The 21,842-nt window shown below is 46.4% G+C and overlaps 3 protein-coding genes and 1 non-coding gene across 4 annotated transcripts in view; 3 read left to right on the forward strand and 1 right to left on the reverse strand.

Moving 5' to 3' along the window:
- LOC114444601 (scavenger receptor cysteine-rich type 1 protein M130-like) overlaps positions 1–21,842 on the forward strand; it is a 902,860-nt gene that overhangs the window by 313,451 nt on the left and 567,567 nt on the right. The gene's annotated exons all lie outside the window — the stretch shown is intronic.
- On the forward strand, positions 933–7,089 carry LOC114444617 (flotillin-2). Its single transcript, XM_028419342.1, has 11 exons — positions 933–981; positions 1,417–1,498; positions 2,585–2,675; positions 2,806–2,929; positions 3,124–3,242; positions 4,127–4,240; positions 4,320–4,439; positions 4,542–4,756; positions 4,834–5,017; positions 5,261–5,410; positions 5,600–7,089. Exons 1-11 carry the CDS (start codon positions 933–935, stop codon positions 5,630–5,632), a joined length of 1,281 nt encoding a protein of 426 aa, XP_028275143.1. The 3' UTR covers positions 5,633–7,089.
- Positions 7,510–15,681, forward strand: LOC114444606 (protein FAM222B-like). Its single transcript, XM_028419322.1, has 3 exons — positions 7,510–7,636; positions 9,265–9,392; positions 10,556–15,681. Exons 2-3 carry the CDS (start codon positions 9,311–9,313, stop codon positions 12,547–12,549), a joined length of 2,076 nt encoding a protein of 691 aa, XP_028275123.1. The 5' UTR covers positions 7,510–7,636; positions 9,265–9,310; the 3' UTR covers positions 12,550–15,681.
- On the reverse strand, positions 17,793–17,957 carry LOC114445583 (U1 spliceosomal RNA). The gene has a single exon (XR_003671691.1). It is a non-coding gene; the product is annotated as a U1 spliceosomal RNA (small nuclear RNA).

Raw genomic sequence — 21,842 nt, forward strand, 5'->3', positions numbered from 1 at the left:
AGGGACAATATTATCACTCTGACAGCAGCAAAAAGCCCAAAGCAGCCGATCATACAGTACAACAACATGCAGACCCTGCTGCTTTCCATGCAACAGATGATCAGGATGCCTGCCAGCTGTAGGCATATATGTGCTGTATATTTAAAGCATCCTAACCTACAGTCCTCTTGATGTAATCCTCCATTAATTATGGAAACGTTACAGAGTATTTTCTTAGCAATTTAACAAGGAACTGTCTTCTGACAAACCACATCCAGAAGAATCCCTGCTCTGCTCTGAGCCGGTTTTACAAAAGTGATAAAAATGAAATGTAGACTCAAGAGAGATGCTAGAAATATAACACAACAAAAGGATTTGTTGGTGTTAAAAAGAAGAAGAAAGCTCATTTAAGAATGTAATTTATGATGGGAGATAAAGGGCCACATCTCCCAAGCCAAGATGCAGCCGGCCCACAGCGAGCACCAAAACCAGGGATCGGACCAGAAGAAATATAACACACACAATCACACCGATGACGAGTGTTATAATGAGTGCAGTGCTGAACAGGCTCCTCACCTGTCTCTGGGACCTCTCTGACCCTCCTCCCTGGAGCTTCATGTCCTCTCTGTGCAGGTTCTTGGTGTCGGGAGTGGACTGCATCAGGTTCACCAGTCAGGGCTGAACGGACTCCACCCACAGACCCTCCCCTGTGGTCCGGTGCAGGCTCAACTCTGTCTGTGACTCCACGGCTGTTGTGGTGTTTATATACGCTCTACGTGCCGCCGCCGGGCTGACGTCACGACGTCGTAGTCGGGTGGGACGGGGCGGGGCTGTTGTTGCTGCTGGATGGGAGGATTCTCTCATCACTTGGAAATAAACAACAGACCTCGCCCGCAGCTGTGCTCCGTGGAGGACAGCCCGCTTCGGTCCGTCTCTTACCGCCTGCTGACAGCATGGGGAACTGCATCACCGTGGGGCCGAACGAGGCGCTGGTGGTCTCCGGTAGGTTTATGCTTTTTAACCCGCTTTTTTTTGTCGCGCTAACTGCTGCAGCTAGCTGTCATGGTGACAGGAGAGCTAAGGGTAGCGATGCTAGCTAGCTAGTGTCAGCTGCAAACTGGTGAAACGAACATCGTTCAACATTCTGTTAAACACAGCGTAATCAATACGAACTGTTCTCTGATCAGGGGTCGTGTACAGTTATTAAACAGGTATCACTGCTCAGTTCATCCACATCGTGAGCGTCACGGTCCCGTGGATTTAGTTCAGGAGGAAACGCAGAGATATCTGAGGATTATTAACGATTTTAACCTGGAATTAGGACTGGGAATAGAAAACTGTTCAGTAACCCATGATCTAAGTAAGGGTCGAGACGCTCGTTCTCCTGATATGAAGTCTGTGGATGTTGGATTACTGAGCTCCCCTTCACCCCCGCAGGTGGCTGCTGTGGCTCTGATTCCAAGATATACATCGTGGGAGGCTGGGCCTGGACTTGGTGGCTCATCTCGGACGCTCAAAGGTGACAAACACCGGAGAAGCTGTGACTCCTCCTTCTGTTTCTCAATATCTCTCCTTCAGCAGAAAGACGCTCAGTCCACAGCTGGACCGGGCTTGTGCTGGTTTGAATGTCCACAGGGAGTGAGTCCTATTATCTGCAGGCAATCAGAGGATGAAAGCTGTTCTACCACAGCCGTACTCATATTACACACACTGTGTTTCTAATGCGAGCCGGTTCAGAGAGGACATGTGTTGGACATGTTGGTGCTCTGTCCTCTTAAACGATGACATGTTATTATTAGGCCCCGTTCACACTGGAGAAAGTCATTCCAGCTAGAGTAGGATTGTATCTGGATAGTCTTTAAGCTGGATACGTTCAGACCTATTTTCAAATCTGGCTATCACACAAGCGTGTCCGCACTCAATCCAGCTTAATTCGGCTTGTTTGCTGACCTCCAAACCACTAGGTGGCGCCTTGTGATATACAGAGTCCGTTCACGCCGCGGTAGGACCGCGTGTGCGCATGCGTCATGCGTTTTTTTTTTTGTCCCGTGTCGCGCCCCGTGACCCGGAAGTAGCCCATCGCTACATCACATTGAACCAACCAACCAGTTTGATTTCAATCCGGCTAGATCCACCTCTCATGGGTGGATCTAGCCGGATTGAAATCAAACTGGATACAGCCAGATTCAAGGTGTTCACACATCTGGATTGATCTTGATGCGGCCGAATCCTGCTTAAGCCACATTTTTTACCCCAGTGTGAACCGGGTGTTAGAGTTTTCTGTATCTCAGCACCAACCACTGCCGTCACGTGTCAAACACGCTGTGACTTCATTCTTAAACTCACCTTTTTGTGAAGCGTAATTGAACTGTGGTATAGAGCACGCCCATGAATGTCTTCCAACTACAGTGTGTGTTGGGTGCCCAGATGTCTGGAAGTTATAACAAACACCCCTCAGGTTCCACACACAGCCGTGGTACAGGTGTGTGGAAGAGAAGTGCAGGTTCAATGATTATGTTTGGAATATTCGGAGAAAAGATCAAGATGTTTCTTGGCAATAAGCTGTCCTCCATGTTGACCAGGGTGTGTTTGTTCCTCCTCAAAGGTTAACCTTGGAGATCATGACCCTGCAGCCCCGCTGTGAGGACGTGGAAACAGCAGAGGGTGTGGCTATCACAGTCACAGGGGTGGCTCAGGTTAGACCACATCCAGCACTAATAATATATGTGTATCATGTATATGAAAGGAAAGAACCATGATCCTCCAGTGTGTTTTTTTTCCAATCAGACTGTAGAGGTTGCTTCATAAACGTTGTGTCTCCTTCAGGTGAAAGTCATGACGGAGCAGGATCTTCTGGCCGTGGCTTGTGAACAGTTTCTGGGTAAATCTGTGTTGGAAATCAAAGCTGTGCTGCTGCAGACTTTGGAGGGACACCTGCGCTCAATTCTGGGTTTGGATCACTAACACTTACTTTCATTTTTACTCAGTCTGCTGATGTTGTGCTTTGGTTTATTGTTTATTGTTCCGGTCAACGAGTCACTGAATCTTCAGAAACCCTGTTCAGAAGTCAAAGTGCACAGCGATGCTGCTCCTACATGAGAAGGGAAACGTGTCACTGAGGGAATGATGACGTGTCTTTTTCAGGGACCTTGACCGTGGAGCAGATCTATCGGGATAGGGACCAATTTGCCAAACTGGTGAGGGACGTGGCAGCCCCTGATGTGGGCCGGATGGGCATCGAGATTCTGAGCTTTACCATTAAGGTGGGTTCTCTGGTGACTCTCAATACCCCGAGTGTACTTTCATACACTGAGCACTGCTGTGGAAGTCAAACACACATCAGAGCCTCCTGCCATGTTTTAGTCTATGTAGATTTAACGACACATAAAAGCATCATGTTTGTTCAGCTGCTGTTGCTGCATAATATCATGAAAGAGATCCTCTCCTCCAGTCTGATAATTAACTGGCAGGACCCTGCAGAGCTCACTGCTGTGGATTAGAACTAATTGAAGTGTGGTGTGGACACAGACGTCCTGTTCTGTCACATCATTAATTTTAATGAGGCCCCGTTCACACTGGAGAAAGCTAGACTACATTCCTCCGGTCCTCCAAACCACTAGGTGGCGCCTCGTAATATACAGAGTCCGTTCACGCCGCGGTAGGACCGCGTGTGTGCATGCGTCATGTGTTTTTTTTTTGTCCCGTGTCGCGCCCCGTGAACCGGAAGTAGCACGTCGCTAGCCGGATTCGCTTGCCACATTTGCGTTCACACCTGAGCCACATTTGAGCCAATCAAACTGGATACAGCCGGATTGGAGGTGTTCACACTCGGAAAAAAACACATCTGGATTGATCTGGATGCGGCCGAATCCTGCTTAAGCCACATTTTTTCCCCAGTGTGAACGGGGTATTACTCCAACATCAAGAAGCATCACCAGTCACAGCTTGTAACTGGAGCCCCAAGACATTGGTCTAAAAATGAATGATGTATGTTTGTGCCAACAACTGTACGAACAGATACTCTGATGTGCTTCAGTGTCAGCCTCACAGTCGGTTTCTGCCTCCTGTTAATCAGTGTTGAGACAATGTTGAGCTCTGCTCCTCTCTCTCTCTCTCTCTCTCTCTCTCTCTCTCTCTGTGCTCTTAGGATGTCTATGATAAACTGGATTACCTCAGCTCCCTTGGTAAGACCCAGATTGCAGCGGTCCAGAGGGACGCAGACATCGGCGTGGCTGAGGCAGAGAGGGATGCTGGGATACGGGTAAGACTGCAGCAGACGGAGGGCTGTTTGAAGTTGCTTCTGTCGTGCTGATCGCAGCTCCGTTCCTTCTGTCTCCCAGGAAGCAGAGTGTAAGAAGGAGATGATGGATGTCAAATTCCAGGCTGACACCAAGATGGCCGACTCTAAACGTGAGCTGGAGCTGCAGAAGGCTTCCTTCAACCAGGAAATCAACACTAAGGTGCACACATGAGGCTTTCATTCAAATTCATGCAGGCTGAAATGTTCGGGTTCAAAATGACCTCTCACTCATTCTCACCAGAAACTCTGTTGATGTTTTCAGAAAGCAGAAGCCCAGCTGGCGTACGAGCTGCAGGCGGCTAAGGAGCAGCAGAAGATCCGGCTGGAGGAGATTGAGATCCAGGTGGTGCAGAGGAAGAAGGAGATCACCATTGAGGAGAAGGAGATCGACCGGACCGACAAAGAGCTCATTGCCACTGTGAAGAGGCCCGCTGAGGCCGAGGCGTACAAAATGCAGCAGCTGGCCGAGGGGCATAAGTGAGTGAGGACAATAAGTCGAAACACACACTCCTCCGATCAGAAGGAGGGTTTTAATACCTCTGCTTCTCTGTCAGGATTAAGACGGTGCTCATCGCCCAGGCGGAGGCAGAGAAGATCAGAAAGATCGGTGAAGCCGAGGCGTCCTCGATCGAAGCGGTGGGAAAGGCGGAGGCTGAGAAGATGAGGCTGAAGGCTGAGGCCTACCAGCAGTACGGGGAGGCGGCTAAGACGGCCCTCGTCCTCGAGGCCCTGCCAAAGGTAACACACAGATCACACAGTTTGTCCCAAAGAACTTTGCAGTTATTATCATACCCGGAGCCATAGAATCTGCAGCATATTGTTGCATGATGCTTGTGATTAAGCATTTCCACGCATGAGCTTTGCACGAAACAGCCTAATCCAAGAACGACTGCACAGCATGACAACAGTATTTTTCACTCAGAGATTATTATCAGCGGTTTACTTCCTGCTTACAGTAAACATTCATCAATATCTGTGCAGATTGCTTCTAAAGTGGCAGCGCCATTAGCCAGGACCAATGAGATCGTCATTCTGAGCGGGGAAGGCAGCCGCGTGACGGGGGAGGTGAGCCGCCTGCTGGCAGAGCTTCCTGTGTCTGTCAATGCTCTCACTGGAGTGGATCTGTCCAAGGTGAGCCTGATTACAGAACATCCATCATCGCTACCAAACAAAACATGCCCTCATTTTCAGCCGGTGACTCTGAGTTCAGAATATCTCTGTCCCCTATGGAGTAAGAAACATGGCGGCTCTATCGTCAGGAGCCCACGCGGTGCTGAGTTCTGGTTTCCAGGGTAAATATTTGACTCTTTCTTCCAACAGGTCCCTCTGCTGCAGAAGATGACGAGCTCCTAAGCCTGGAAGCTGAAGCCCTCCGTGTGACTCCAGTCTCTGTTGTATGCACTCTCATAGACTGCCTTTAATACACTTGAAGTCTTTGGTTGTTTTATACGTATACTCAGTATACCAAGTGAATTTTGGAAAAACCTCTGGTGCCTTACTTTATACAGGACCAGAAAATCTGCATGCACTGCTGCTCATTCAAAGACGTTTGGTTTCTCATGGAAATATTTGATTTTTACCGTCATGTTGAAATTTATTTATTTTGTTTGTATACAATGTGAATTTAAGCGAAGCCTGCTGCCCGTCAGCCAGGTGGTATTGTTTCTTTTATTTATTTTCTTTAACACCTGCTGGGGCCTGTTGTCACTTTTTACACCGTGCATGTTGCAGGCCATGTTTGTGTTTGTTTATATACCTCTGTCTGGTTGCACTCATCTGCACCCCCCCCCCCCCAAATAATCCGACTTCTTTTCTTGTCGATTGTTTTTAGTCCTTTTCGTTGTAACAATCAGTCGTTGTTTTATGTCTCCGGAGTTTTTCAATGGAACAAAGGTGCTCACAGTCGTTAAAAGAAGCTCCTTTCACCGACCTTCCTTCAGCATCTGCAACACGATGCTTTACACTCCTCACACTGTCCATATCAAGCATGACACATGTTTTTATTTATGAAAGAAAACGGGTAGAAAATTCTGATTTTGTGCTGACGTGGTTCGATTGTCCTGTGGTCCTTTACTCTTTATTGTAGGTTTTAATGTATCATCTTGCTAGTGTTTTGGGGGAAAAAACAAATAACATATGTACAGAAACAATTCACAGGGACATGTAAAACTGACCTATTAGTATGAAATATGTTTATATTACTGGATGACTGTTGATAGATCTGAAACAGCTGAAACCATTAGAATAGTCCGTCCTAATTTTTACTGCATCACACGTGGGGAGCTGGGATACAACATAGTTTATATGGTGTTTCATTTCATACTACAACTCTCTGTAGATGCTAAGCCATGTTCAACAGTGTGTCAACAAACCAAGAGAAACACTCAGTTCCATGTTTGTACATATCAGCACTGATCAGTTTGAAGAACTGCTGCTTCAGTACCTTCACCTCATGTTTTATCTACATTGCTGTTTGTAGTTTGACACTTTATTTTTTTTTAAATTGCAGTTTAATATCACTATCTGCTCTCAGTACTGTACAGAGCAGCTCTCACCTACAATATAAACCTGAGCTAGCCCGAGTGGCTTCAGAGTTTCAGCTCTCAAACACGCTGATAGTTCTGTGTGTGGCTGAGGAAACAGCGTGCCGGCAGGTTTTATAGAAGACTGTTATTACTGTCTGTGTGTGTCAGGTGGTCATCCTCATGATGTATGCTCTCCATCTGCATGTCATTCATCTGTGTGCAGGATAATCTGCTCACACCTAACTGTCGTTCTAATAAATCAAACTGCCATGTTTTTTTTTTCTACTCCTGGTTTAAAAACATTAAAGAGGTTGATGCACAACCACACGTTAGTGATCATTACATATTTAATGATGTTCTAAACTGTTTGTTTTGGATTAAAGAAGTCAAAATGATGATTATTATTATTTATTGATATTAAAAAGGTTGATAAAAGTCACTGTAAAGTAGTATTTGTAGAGAAATAGAACTGTGTTGCTTTCCTATCTGAAATTAAATTATTGTCGGGCCCAAAAGGTTTTCTTCATTTGCAATTTAAATATAAGACTGACTAAAACATTTTGCATATATATATATATATATATATATATATATATATATAATAATAACACTGGTCCGTCTGTGTGGGATTATTGAACAGGCGTTCAGCGTCGATACCTAAACACACAACCGGGGGGGTCCTTCCTTTGCGCATGCGCGGCAGATGTTGCTGCCGTAGCCGACAGCAGCACGGAGAACCAACACACTGGGGATGGTCTCTTCATTTTTTTAAATCAAATTCAACGATACATCTCCACAAAATGAAGTTTCCTTACTCATAGATTCGTGAGGAGTAAGTATCATCCTCTTTACCGCGCTTCGCGTCGCCGTTTCTTGCTAATGAAAAGCTAAAGTTTCCCCAACGAGCTGGCCTGGTCACAATAAGCACAAAGAAGCTTCTTATTTATTGTAGTGCTTGACTCGAGGTAACCTTTCCAACGCGGTTATTTGACCGTGTTTACATTTCCACCGAGTGGACATCGCTTCTGTTTGTGTTTGGTTTCTAGGATTGTCCAGCTACGTTAATCAGATCGATACTAGCGTTAGCTAGCTATTTGAAACTACAACAGATTAAGGCTGGATTGCTAGACAGATGGCTAACGTTACCTAGCTACACACTGGCCGTCTTAAAGTTCACATTTCCAGCGATAAAACTGTGGTAAACATGTACTTGGTTCAGAAATATGAGGCAGGATTTGGCAGAGATCGGAGCTGCCGTGGCCTCCGCCTGAAAGGGCACATTATTGAGTCTGATTTAACGAGGATCCGTTTGTCCTGCTCTGCGTCTCCCTGTGGGACACTGAGGATGGAGAGACACACTCAGGCCTCAGAGCAGCAAACGCGTTTTAATTCAGATAAAATGGAGGGTTTACTGGATATGTGCTTACACACACACACACACACACTTTGTGTTGGCCCCAGATGAACAGTGAAAACCTCCAGGACAGTCATCCATGAAGACCCCAACAAGTCAGCATGAATTATCTGAAGAGTGGAAGTGAACTAATGATGAATCATAGCCTGTCTGCGAGCAGACGGTGAATCTGCAAACTGTTCCTCCAGCAGAGGAGGAGCAGCTGTCATTACTTCCATTATCCTTGAGTCTGGTGGCTTTATGTGGATGAAATGTTTGGGCTGTGGAACATCTGTATGTCTCAGCACATGTAGCGTGAAGCTAGGAGGTTTAGCAGAAACACCTTTATAATAATCTTTAATGTAACTCCTGATACTGGAACCACTGAACAGGACCTCCAACGGTCCTGAGGTCGATCGTGATCCACATCCACACACTGGATACAGGCTGCTGGAGATGATGTGAAGGAGAACAACAAAGACCTCAGCACTTTCCTCATTAGAATTCTAATCTAATACACAGATCTTCTCTCGTCACAGCCTCCTGCCGTCACAGACAAGGAAACAGAGAATTTTCCCAGTCTGATGTTTGATTGATTACAGTGGAATGAAATGAAACATGTTTGAATCTGACTGTTTTAGTTCATCCGAGCAGATCCTCTGACTGCAGACGACAGCACTGCCCTTATTAGCCAAGTCCAGTAATTCCTCCAATGATTTACTTGCACAGTTCTGCAGATTCATCATTGATTTCCAGAAAGCTTATGATTCATCACTGCTGAAATAACTGGAGTTCACTGTGATACATTCATTATAATAAATAAACCTTTTTTTTAGTTTTTAGCTTCCATGAACTTCTGAAACATCTTCAGCAGATGATGATGATGATGTGATGTGATGTTTGTATGTACTATTTCCATGTCAGACTCATGATGTCATTCTATTACAAGCTGCCATGTGCTGAAGGTCAGGCTGAGCTGGAGGAGAGGATTGGTGATAGCTAAGTCATTCCTCCCCGCTGTCAGTGTCTGTGCCTGCCTGACTTGCAGCTGCTCTGTGTGTCCTCAGTATGGTGAGGAGAAGGTGTCCCATGCTGCATTAGTGGAATAGTGACATGCTGGCCTGTCTGCCAGCATCAGGTGACCCTACCATCAGGTTTCTGTCCCGCACGCAGATGAACACTGGACTTCAGAAATGTGAGTGTTAACTTCATCATTCCTCTCTGGGCGTTGTTGTGTTATTTAAACATTTAGGAACAATGCGTGATTCTTTGTACAGTGTAAACAACAGAGATTCTCATGATCAGGTGTGGTGAGCAAACTGTACATACAGCATTAAGATTAAATAAACACAGTGCAACACCTCGTTACGTGCACTGAAGTCGTTGATTCTGTCTTTAGAAGAAGTGACACTGTGCTATTCGGCGGTGAACATTTGCCTCTTGCCGACAGATTTACTGTAATCTCCTGACAGAGTGCCTCGCATGTACTTTTGCTGGCTAACCTGGAAGTTAGCATCTCATGTTTTTGACATTGTGTTTTGGGTTATTGCAGAAAATAAATGGCATTCAAGGTTTTGTTGAGCAGGATAACACAGACCTGATGCTAACACAGACAGACCTGATGCTAACACAGACAGACCTGATGCTAACACAGACAGACCTGATGCTAACACAGACAGACCTGATGCTAACACAGACAGACAGACCTGTTGCTAACACAGACAGACAGACCTGTTGCTAACACAGACAGACCTGATGCTAACACAGACAGACAGACCTGATGCTAACACAGACAGACAGACCTGATGCTAACACAGACAGACAGACCTGATGCTAACACAGACAGACCTGATGCTAACACAGACAGACAGACCTGATGCTAACACAGACAGACCTGATGCTAACACAGACAGACCTGATGCTAACACAGACAGACCTGATGCTAACACAGACAGACCTGATGCTAACACAGACAGACCTGATGCCAACACAGACCGACGTGATCCTGATGCTAGCACAGACCTGATGCTAATGCATTTCCAGGTTTTAGAAACGTGTTCTTGCTGCACTCTAGTGAGATCCCCTCTGTGTGCCAGCCTTGGTAATGTTTTAAAGGGCATGTCACGTTAACTGTCTCCTGCAGCATGTTAATACATCAGTGTCCTGCTGTGAGAACTTCCACTCACAGCTCAAGTACTCGATCCTTCCATTTCTGCAGCTTTAACACAGAACAGTGAGGAAGTTAAAGGCAACGTGAGGCTGTTGCTGAACTGTTGCAATAACTGCAACATGTCTGTGAGGCTGCGGAATATTTAAAGACAATTTCCTGAGAAGTGTCTGTGTTTATGCACTTTGCAGGGGAAACTACACAGAAGATGAGATCTGCCAGCTACCCAACCCCAGCAGAGTTGGATGCCTATGCTAAGAAAGTTGCCAACAACCCTTTGACCATCCAGATCTTCCCTAACAGTGTCAAAGTACCTCAAAGGAAGCACATTCGCCGCACAGTCAACGGGCTTGACACGTCCTCGTCCAGCCAGCGCCACAGTCCCTACCCCTCTCAGGTCAGCGCCAGTGGGGGCCTGCTGGCTGTCCTCCGTGCACCTCTCAAAGGTGTCATCAAAGAGTCAGACGGGAGCCGCGCCCGACACCTACACAAAGCAGTCATGAACCCTCACAGTGGACCGTACGCCACTCAAAGCACTTTAAACCTTCCTCAGCCTGCCCCTCACCTACAGGGTCCATCTCAGCCTGCAGCCCAAAAGCAGGGCATGGTTCACCCTCAGGCACTACAGCAGCCGCAAAATATGACTCATCCGATGGCTTTACAGCAGCCTCACCCACAGGCTTTACAGCAAAGGAACATGGCTCATTCACAAGCGCTGCAGCGTCAGCAGAGCTTGTCCCAGGTTCAGACTTCACATCAGCAAAGATTGGCTCATCCACAGGGTCTGCAGAGGCAGCAGAGTCTGCCTCACACACAGGCCCTGCAGCAGCAGCAGCAGCAGCAGCAGCAGGGCCAGTCCTGTCCATCAGTCCTACCACAGCAACATCTTTCTCATCTGCAGACACTAAAGCATCAAACTGCTCCTCCACAAGCTTTACTCACACAGCAAGGAGTGACTCAGGATTTGCGCCACATGTCTGATGGAGCTCCGCTTTCTAATCTGCAGCACACTCAGGGGCTAGTGGGCTCACAGGCCCTCCCCCAGGCCGTTTCCGCAGGCCCCCCTACCATGCCTAATAGTCTCCAGCATCCCCCAGCAGGACCCTATGGGCCCCGGAAGCTGCCTGATGCAGATGCCCCACCAAATGTAACTGTATCTACCTCCACCATCCCTCTGTCTATGGCAGCCAGCCTGCATCAGAACCGGCCTGGGGACCTGAGCAGCATTGTGCACCAAATCAACCAGATGTGCCAGGCCCGGGCCGGCATGGGCACCACCTCAGTATGCGAGGGCCAGATCGCAAACCCTAGCCCTATCAGCCGCAACCTGCTGATCAACGCCAGCTCCAGGGTGTCCTCTCATCACCCGGCTCTGAGCAACGGGCCCAGCTGCCTCATGGTGGGGCCTCCAGACAAAGCTGCTGCTCAGACTCCCAGTGCTGCTCTCCACACACAGCCCCATATTGCTGCGGCTAACAACATGCCTGCCTTTCACACAGACCCTGAGAAGGTTCAGCTCCAGCAGCAGCAGCAGCAGCTTCAGCATCATTTACATCAGCAGAAGCAGCAGCAGCAGCAACATTTGCATCAACTGCAGCTGCAGCAGCAGCAGCGCTCCTGGGCCCAGCACCAGCTCGCCCACATGCAGCAGCCCCCTGAAGGGGCTCATCCCTGCAAGAACCCAAGGATGGAGCCTCCAGCTGAGTGTGCTTTCCCCTCTCGAAACCTCAGCTATTCCCACAAACTACCCAACACCGCACAGGGCTTTCCTCTAAAACACCCTGCAGAAAAGCCACGGCCTTCTTCCCCTGTAAACTGCCCAGTAGGTTCTATGCCTTACATTAATGGCCACTACATGCAGCCCCCCTGGAGCAGCATCCCAACCTCAGCAGGTAATAACGGATCTGGCCCTCAGGACCTCCCAGTGACTTTCCAGGGAGGGCAGGCTGCTGCCTCCACAGACCGCATCCCAGGGGCAAAGTACAGGCCTACAGGCAAAGAGGGTCCTGTCGGCCAGTCCAAGTTGATGCAGAATGTGGATTTCTTAGGAGGGGACTTCCAGATGCCCAGCTTTCAGGAGCAGAGCATGGATGTGATGGAGAAGATGCACAGATCGGCTATGGGCCAAGTTCAGGAGCCCAGCAACAGCGCAGGTGTCCACGCTCACCACCCTGGCTACCGCTAAAGTGTACGCGGATCCCCACTCGGGGTGTTTTGAGTTCATTTTTTTTAGCTAATTTAGCATCTGTGTTTCAATCTTTACGATCTTGCAAGTGATCAATTTTTGATTTTGTTGCTTCAGAGCCCGATTCGGAGACCCACCAGGTGGAGAAGTTTCAAAGTATTCCTCAGGTCTTAAGCCATGTTGTACCTTTGTTGCAGATGAAGGGTTTTTGAGATTGCTGCCCACTTTTTTTTTTGTTTTTTTTTCATCACTGGCATGGGTGTGCTGCTCTTTGTTCATGTAAATATGTGGTGTTGTAAATGTTTTTTGTTTTTGCAGAGTATGCTTGCCTTATGATTGTCACAGTGCTTTTCATAGGTTGACATGGAACAACTCAACTTTTATCAGCATTTGTGGCCTTATAACTGCCCAAAGGCAAGATTTTAGGATGTCGTCGTAAGGTTTTTATTTTGCAATTATTTATCCTCTTAACAGGTCTGTGATCCATTTTGAAGAAAGTTACATGTATATGCAATTAATAAGACTGTTTTAGTCCAGGAGCTCCTTACCGTAGTTGAGGTATATACACATGTTGACAGGCCACGTCTCATCTGAACCGCACCGTTGGTGGTCCGAAAAAACTGCTATCACTGTGGAGTAGATGTTTGGTTAATGACATGTGGAAGCCAGCACTAGCAAAAACAGAAACGGGATCCATTTCTAAGAGTTGTGTAGTTCTAAAGTGCCCTCTTGTGTGTAATATTTGAAGAGTTGCTTTTAAGTAGTTACAGGTTTTGTTGTATTTCTGTAGTGTCCTACTTGAATCATAGAAATTTACTTTTTAAATGTTTTGCTTAACATTTGGCAGAAGGAGCAGAAACTCCATCAGCCCCCACTTTGTCCATGGTTGATGTGAAACAGATGAGCATCCATTATTACTGAACTGGTGTGTGTGTGTGTGTGTGAAAAGCAAATTGATCACTTGCAAGTATGCAAGTACTACTACACATAATGCAAGCAGGGAAACGCTGCTTTTCCCTCTCACCACATCCTATCACCACTGTACTACTGTAATGCGAGCGAGCTGGTGTGGATGTTTCCTGCGTGGCTTTGTGGTGGGCTGTTCGTCTGCGTGTCACCGGCATCACCCTGTGTCGTATTTCTGCTACCTATCAAGGAGACGACGTGTATCCAGGTGTTGTTTTCGCTCTGGATCAGTCATGTTTTTGTTGTCCGGGCCGTTGCTCTGCTGTGCTCAAGCCTTCTGGGGAAAAAGCCTTAAATCCCACAGCAGTTATAATCTAGTTATAATCACCTTAACTGAGCTAACCGTTGCTGGGATCCCACTGTAAGGATGGCTTGGTTGTGAGAGGGTGAAAGTTGTGGTTTCTTTTTCGGAGCTTCGGTTTGTTAACCGTTTGTGTGCTGTCAGATCACGGGGCGGTGTTGTGACGGTGTAGACAGTGGGAACAGATTGCCTTAAACGGAATTATTAAGGTAATAACACTACTCATACCTGTTAATAAATCATCCCTCCCACTGTCTCGGACGTTGCCTAATCTAAGATGATTTTAAGAGTAAGATTATGAATAGTATTTAGAGTGAATAGGTTTTAGAACAGGGCTGTAGCAGTTACTTTAAGGTATTTGAACTGTGTTTTAGTTGTTTAAACTTAATAAATATCCTGATATAGTTTCTTAATTTATTTTTGTTTTGGACCACTGCATCCTGAAGCCATAGGTGTTTTCACTTTAGGTGCCATAGTTGACATACATCACTGCAGACAGCCGGCGCTCTGAGGTTTGCATCCGTGCTTTAATCTGACGTGTTCCACAGCAGCGAGCTTTCTCAGTGCAGGTCAAAGGGGAGGAAGAGCTGAGAGGTGACAGCTGAGATGCACGCCGCCGCTCCTCTGGGGGTTCGGTCTTCATACTTGATGGCAGTTTTTTTTTGTTTTTTTTTAATTTCCTGGCTCTCATTTTGACGTGCCTGCCCCTTGAAGCTGCTATTTAATCTTAACACACTCTAGTATGAATTGTATGTACATGTGTATGAATAGTGATGATGTATGGGCTGTGTCAGTGAAATGAGTTCCTATTTATTTGATGGGTGCAGGGCAAAAAAAAAGAAAAAACTAAACCGCCACCAGTCAGACGCTGGCAGCTGTGGCTGGCCGTGTGTTCTAACAGCCATGTTTGGAGATGGTTCTGTGTTCTATAGCTGACCAGTATTCAACATGGCAGAGCGGACCCACCGTGGCCTCGAGGCCTTCGGCCAGTGTGGGTTTCAGTCACTTAAGTGAGAACACTGACCGATCCGACCTTGTCCCGTTGATGTTGAACCGCCTCGTCACAGCCCGACACAGTCAGGTTCTACAGTTTCATATGAAGTGCCTCCACTGGGCTTAGTATGGAGAAGATGTGTGAATGTGTGTGTGTGTGTGTTAAGCTTGGGTACTTGCACACAGGTGTGCATACTGACGAAGGTGCACAAAGTTAATCTCTGACGGGGGACCAAGCTACTTAGTGTAACTACTGATACTGTGTCATGGACTGAAGTCCTGAAGTGTGCCACGATTCCTAGACACTGTCGGGATGTGTGAACTGTTTGCTGCTGACTCACTGACCAAAGTGACCAAGCGTCCCTCTCTCTCACCTCCACCTGGCCAAACGCCACGGCGAGCTCGTGTGGAGAACTTCTAACAGTAATAAGCGACGGAGAGCTGCTGCCCTCATGTGGATCGTTAAGAGGAAAAACTGGTGAAGTGTAAAGATGTGAAAACAGATCTAGAGTGAGTGGTTCCTGTCTCCACAGCACATCCCCACTGCTCCCCGTCTCCTCTCAAGTGGGTGGTTGTAACCACACCTTTGTGTTCTGTAGCTCCATCAGAGAAATTACTGAAGCAAACACTGTAGCTGGTTGCGGTGGTTGACTCAGAGGGCGATCTGGATCAGGGCGCGGGGACGTGATCGCTCTCTGTAGATTTATTGTGACCGTGGTTCGTGTGAGTCTCTGCTCCTCGGAGGCGGGGTGGAGCGGGGCTAGCTTTCTCTACTTTGTGAAAATGTGATATTCCAGTTTTGCCTAACCTTCAGGAATAAAATGTCTTGCACAAACATTCCCCCTAACCAAAATAAAGTTTGCAAACACGAACCCTTCGAGTGACTCTTTTCTTTTGTTGTACGTGCAGCTCAGGTAAAGCTGTGCAGTGTGTGGACCTACCAGGAGCCTCAGTGTGGGACTCGGTCTTCATCATGTGACCTCCCAGGTCTTCATCCTGCACGTTAAGATCTGACCTTCACTCTCTCACCTCCTACAGCTCAATGAATGAAATAATACAGTTGAAAATCTCCATTCATTACATAGTGGAATATGTTGAGAACAAAATGGCCGCCGGGGTACCTGTGGCTGTGCTGGTCCTCCAGAGACATGTCTCCACACACCATCACTGTCCCGAAGCAGAGCGTCCTCCACGGAGTCTCCAGACTGTGTCACGGTGCTTAGTGTGAACCTGCTAAATAAAAGTTATGTGAATTAGTCAAAGTGTCATGATTGAATTAACAGTTTTTACAGATGTAGACATTTACAGAAGAGAATTAGGGGCCACTGAAAAAGTCTTGACAGAAAAAATTATTCTGACTATAATCTCAGAATACTGAGATTAAATGTTCTATTTTTTCCTGTAGCAGAGCAGCAACCACAGCTCCACCAGAGACAGTCACCAGTTCCACCAACGAAGAAGAAGGGGGTCATCCTGCAGACCTTCAGTCTCACCTACGGTTTAAATGTTTGTGTCGATGATAAAACTCCACGAGAACAGAACTCTTCCAACAACACACTACATGTAAGTATTTAAGCGGTTTAGTGTTTTATTTTCACGAAAATATAAGTTTGGATCTAAACACCTCGGTGGCGCTTCCGGGTCATGTGACAGCCTGCGGTCCAATCAATAAAAAGCTAATTGTATTGAAGTCATAAATCACAAGCTGAACGTCTCTCTCGGCGAAATAAAATGCTTTAATACCATCAGACACACACAGTGAAGAACATGTGAATTATTTCATCAAGTTTTTTCTGGTGGAAGGAAATAAAGTTTAATCTGTAATGCTCTGAAACACGTGCTTTAGCGCCCTCTGCCGGAGAACCGGAAGAACTTGAGTTAGTAAAAGTCCAAGCGCCTCACAGATGAGCGCTGATGTGTCTGCAGGTGAGAGGGAAATATTTTCTTACACACTGACATTTAAACTAACAACCATGAATAAGTGAATATTATAGAAGAACAAATAGCACCATGTTGAAAAATACAAAAATACTTTAGAAGTGATAATAGTACCAAAAATAAATAGCAAAAATACCAATAAAAAAAAAAAAAGCTAAAGCCTCATTTATTATGACCAAGACTATTACTGACTAATACACTTCGTGCCACCTACTTACTGATGAGTTTGTGACTCTTCTGACTCAGGATGGCCGCCGCTCGACTCCACGGACAGGTGGGACGGAACCAGGTCACTGGACAACTGCCAGGCTTCACGGTGAGCTTCACCTGTTGTGATCCTAAAGATGAACAGTTAAGATGCTTCTTAGACTTTATGACAACTGAAACATTATTGAAAGCTTAGAACTATTTTTTGTTGACTGCACCACTGTCAGAGCAGATTACCAGGAATTATCCTAGACCACAATCTTATGAACGAAGCAGTCTCCTTTATCAAAGGCAGCAGTGTCCTTAACAGATTTATCTATGTGTACAAATAATATAAATAGATCATTAAAACAAACAAAGTTCTCTTCAAGAGTTGAACCTACTGGAACATAGATATTTGCAGTGAGTAGTATATGTATTGTTTCCTCATAAAGACAGAATAAAGCATTTTGTCCTTTTAAAATAACAATTATGTTTCTTACCATTGCTGCCCTCTGCTGGCCTGTAAAGAACACAACAGCAGCATTTAAAAATATTCTTTAACACCAGTTGACAAGATAAAAACACAAACACACAAAAACACTTAAAGATGTTTAATTTACCACTAATGCAGCAGACGTGTCAATGAATATTTTATACTAATTCACATGCTAAATAATCAGAATGTTGTTCAGTGTATTTTACTTTTAATGTAAATAAACATTACAGTAAATCAAAGGGCAGAAATATACACAGTGGTTTCATCAAACAGTGGAATGATGTCATGTTTGTGTCAGTAACAGAACACGTGTTTGTCACAACACTTCTGTGATTTTAGGTTTTTCATTGAACATGTTATCAGGGGAGAGCGCGAACGCAGTCCCCCACTACCAGAAATTATGCAGTCGAGATTCCCACATTTGGGGAATTCGCAGGGGTCAGCACAACCTAGAGTGCAATGGCTGAGCCTCGCCCTGGGTGAACCACCTTCTTGATCATGGTATCTCCCCTGCCAGGTAAGTATGAGTTGTACACGCCACCAACAGGGGGGTCTTTCACACACACACCGTTCTGCTTGATGGTTTTATATAGAACATAATATACAAGAGACTGAAATCAGGAGGCCGACTGCACATGATGGACAAACTGTACACACTCTCCAGAGGCTGATGACGATAATACACATTTTATTTTAAACGACACTGCTCACATTTCCCATCATGCAATGCAGCACCACAAGGCTAACCTTAAAACATGTCATGTATTTACTGTCCCACAGACGACCAACAGTTGGACCCCAGATTAAAGGAGCCACGTCTACATGTTGATGTAACCACTGAGTGTTTGATCCACATCTGACATTCAGAGAAAAGAGGAAAAAACACACAAACCCACATGTTCTCTGCTCCCTGTGCAGCCACTTCCTGTTCCTTTGTTAACTCGTGGTGGACAACTGACTGTCCTCTGACTGCTGCCACCTACTGGTTGGGGGTGTGAACTGCACAGGATGATGTGGGCTGGAGGAACACTGCTGTAGACACAGACACAGATCAGAACTGATGAGAACTTTCTTTTAAAGTGACACTAGCATTTCATAAAGATCCTTAATCTATAAAATGTTTTACCACAACATTAGGTGGTGTGGATCTGCCCTATGACAACATATTATCAACGTCTGTGTGGGAGTAGAATGTGGGGGACTTCCTGGACTCTGCCTAACATGAGTCCAGATGTGTTGGTGTTGTCTCTAACAGATCAAACATGAGACTGTGTCCTTCTTCTAACGCTGTATCAGGGTGAGCTGATAACTGGGACTGCAGGTTGGAATGCTGACAGAAGCTCATTTGGTGGCAAAGGACGGCGTCACAGGACTGTACCTTGGATCAGCCGCCTGAACACTGACTGTCAACAGCTGTTTGGAGAGACTGGGGGAAGCTCTCTAAACCCTGCTGCTGTGCCCTCAGACCAGCTGCTCAGGTTGGAGTATGAGACTTCAACCATTCACCTGCCGGCTTTTGCGAGTAGCTTGTGCCTCAGCTAGAATATACCCCAGGTTCAGACACCAGATTTGAAATGTAACCAGATCTGTTTGTCACGGTTGACAGGAGTTTCTGTCGAACCCTCTTCCTGGATTTTAAAAGCTGCAGATGTTCTGCTCTGTGCTTGTGGAGATGAGCCTGACGGACAACAAGCTGTAACTCACCACCGAGCAGAAGAACAAGCTTCTCCAGCCGTGGAGGAACAAGCAGCCCCAGAAGAGGGTCCTCAACCTGCACTCAACCCAACAACCCCATACCATCACAAAACACAACCTCCATCTCCACACCAGCCACCAACAGACTACGCTCTAAAGGAGTATGAACACACCTAGCCTGCAGAGACAGCGGTGTTAAAGGGAAGGACAGACATAATGACACCTGCCAGACAGTCCCACCAACAGTGGCCCCACAAGGCCTACACCATCCATTTCTACACCTGGGCCCTCCACACAGCACATAAGGCCGCCAGACAGCCTCTTCCTCCACCTGTCAATCAGACCCTCGGCTCGCCGAGCCAGAGCTACGTAGTACAAGCTGAAGGAAAAGCCCTCAGACTGAGGAGCAGAAGTGTCACATGTACAAAGACTCTGTGCTAAAGACTGTAACTAACTGCTGTGCATAAGCAATTATTGTTATAATATATATATTATAAATAACATCATTTAAATGATTAATCTTTGTTGAAGTGTTCTTCTGTTTCTTGTGATATGCTTATTAAAGCAGGAATATTGCTACTGCTAAATCACCCAGAGTACTATATCAAACCCTATGTCTCAGTTCTGATGAGCATGACTATGAAACCACATGTGCTACGGAGGGAAGGTTCAAATTACTCAAAGTATAAACAAAGTAACACTTTAAAGCTCTTTTAAAAAGGTACTTGATCGCAGAACAGCCGAGTTAAAGCCTCAGATATTAAACCTCTTTAATCTACTGCACAGGAGTCAGTCTGTCTAGAAAATGAATGAACGTAAAATCAACAGTTGACCCAAGCAGGGACCTGCTGAGATGATCATTAGAAGACATTAGTCCAACTGGTCTTTGCATGTCCCTGTTTGTGCAGCAGTGCAGGGAGGCCTTACCCAGTCAAGAGGCCGTGGTCCTGGTCTGTAGCACCTGGAGAGCGGCGCTGCTGCTGCTCCGACCTCTCCCCGAGTGGCTCCGGCTCCATCCTCAGAACGAGCAGAGGCCATCCCTCTTTGTGGCTCCTTGGTCTACAGCTGCATCCATCTGGAGGGTCTTCATGTTCCTCCTTTCCAGCTGGTCTCTGACGGTCCACAGGGCGTCTTGAGCGGTTAGCCACATGCTCATCATCACTGCTGCACTCCAGGCTCCCGTTCCTCTGCAGGTTTGAACTGCACACATCTCCTTGTTACTAACATGACACAACCAGAGCTGAAATGTTTGTTTTTGTCAGCAGACACACAGCTACTCACACAGACCGAGGCCTGAGAGGCAGGACGGCATCCAGAAGCAAGAAGGCCTTCAAACAGGACCAGACCTTCTGCTCTACAGTCTCCAAACAGCTGCTGACAGCGGTTGTTGAGGCAGTTTATCAGTTGGTGTCGTCCCACAGAACCAGAGCTCCTGACCAGGCTCCACTGTGGAACACATGGTGCTTCAGCCTCTCCTGGGAACAGGACTGGGGGGTGATGTCCTCCTCTGACCGGGCTCCATGTCTGTGCAGGTGTAGGCTTCCTCCAGCCACCATCCCCAGGACAGCTTTCACCACCTAAACAGAGTCATACTTGTAACAAATGAAATATCACTGATTTGTTCCAGGTCAAAATACTCACTGGCTCCTTGTCAGTAAAATGTTTCTGGAACATCTTCCTTTGAACACTGCTGATGTGGGTCAGTGCTGCGTGTCCTCTGTGTCTTCCTGTCAGTAAAGACATCACATCACAATGCTGACCTCCAGCAGACTTGAACATCTATCAACAATCCTGAGCTGTCACTCCTGGGCCCAAAAAACTCTACAACCATTAGTGAAAAATGTTTGTTTAGCTTTAAAATAAACACGTACCTGCACCAGGTGTGTTTGGTTTGAATGAAACAGCAACATCTCACTGGCCTTTTCTCCCACATCTGTTTTTCAGCAGCTTCGTTGGAGGCTCAGATTAGCAGGTTAGCAAAGACTAGCCTAGAGTCCACCGTTAATAATAAGAGGGTTAAAAAATAAACTATTAGCATGTCATCAACATTACAGCAGAACATCGTGGTTCAGCCGGTGTAACCTCTGCTGCTGCGCCACACACGTGGTTGAGGTCAGGGTTATGGTGGAGGAGGAGCTATGCTACTCATGCTAGCTTTAGCATCTTTCCTCGAGGCTGCGCTGACTACGTGAACTGACTCGAGTTAGCTTAGCTAAAGATACGAGTGCTGCGACCAAACGTTAGACTGAACGGACTGAAACGATGCGATAACACGCACAGACCTGTTTGTCTTGTGGTGGAGTTCACTGCTCGTGTTGACAAAACGTCCTTTCAGCGACACCTCGCGGTCACACCTGCGCTCACTTGATGCTTGATTATGATGTGACCCTGCATCAAAACACACCACTGCCCCCCCGCGGTGTGGCGTGGTAACAACCACAAACCAAACAAAACACAGGTTTGATTTATTGACGCCAAAGACGGATCAATTTATATAAATGAGCTGGAAAAGATGGACGTAGCCATCGTGACGTCACCCATTGGTTTGTGAACCACTGCTATGAAGCCACTATTTTGCTTATTTCCCGGTCGCCATCTTGGAATCTTGGAGCCAGCCACTGTAGAAGTAGTTGCAGCAGCAAGTTTAATAACGTTCATGTTTTATTTCTCACACATTAATGAACCACAGCTCCACCAGAGACAGTCACCAGCTTG

This window comes from Parambassis ranga, chromosome 13, assembly GCF_900634625.1.
Source record: "Parambassis ranga chromosome 13, fParRan2.1, whole genome shotgun sequence".
Classification (NCBI taxonomy): Eukaryota; Metazoa; Chordata; class Actinopteri; family Ambassidae; genus Parambassis; species Parambassis ranga.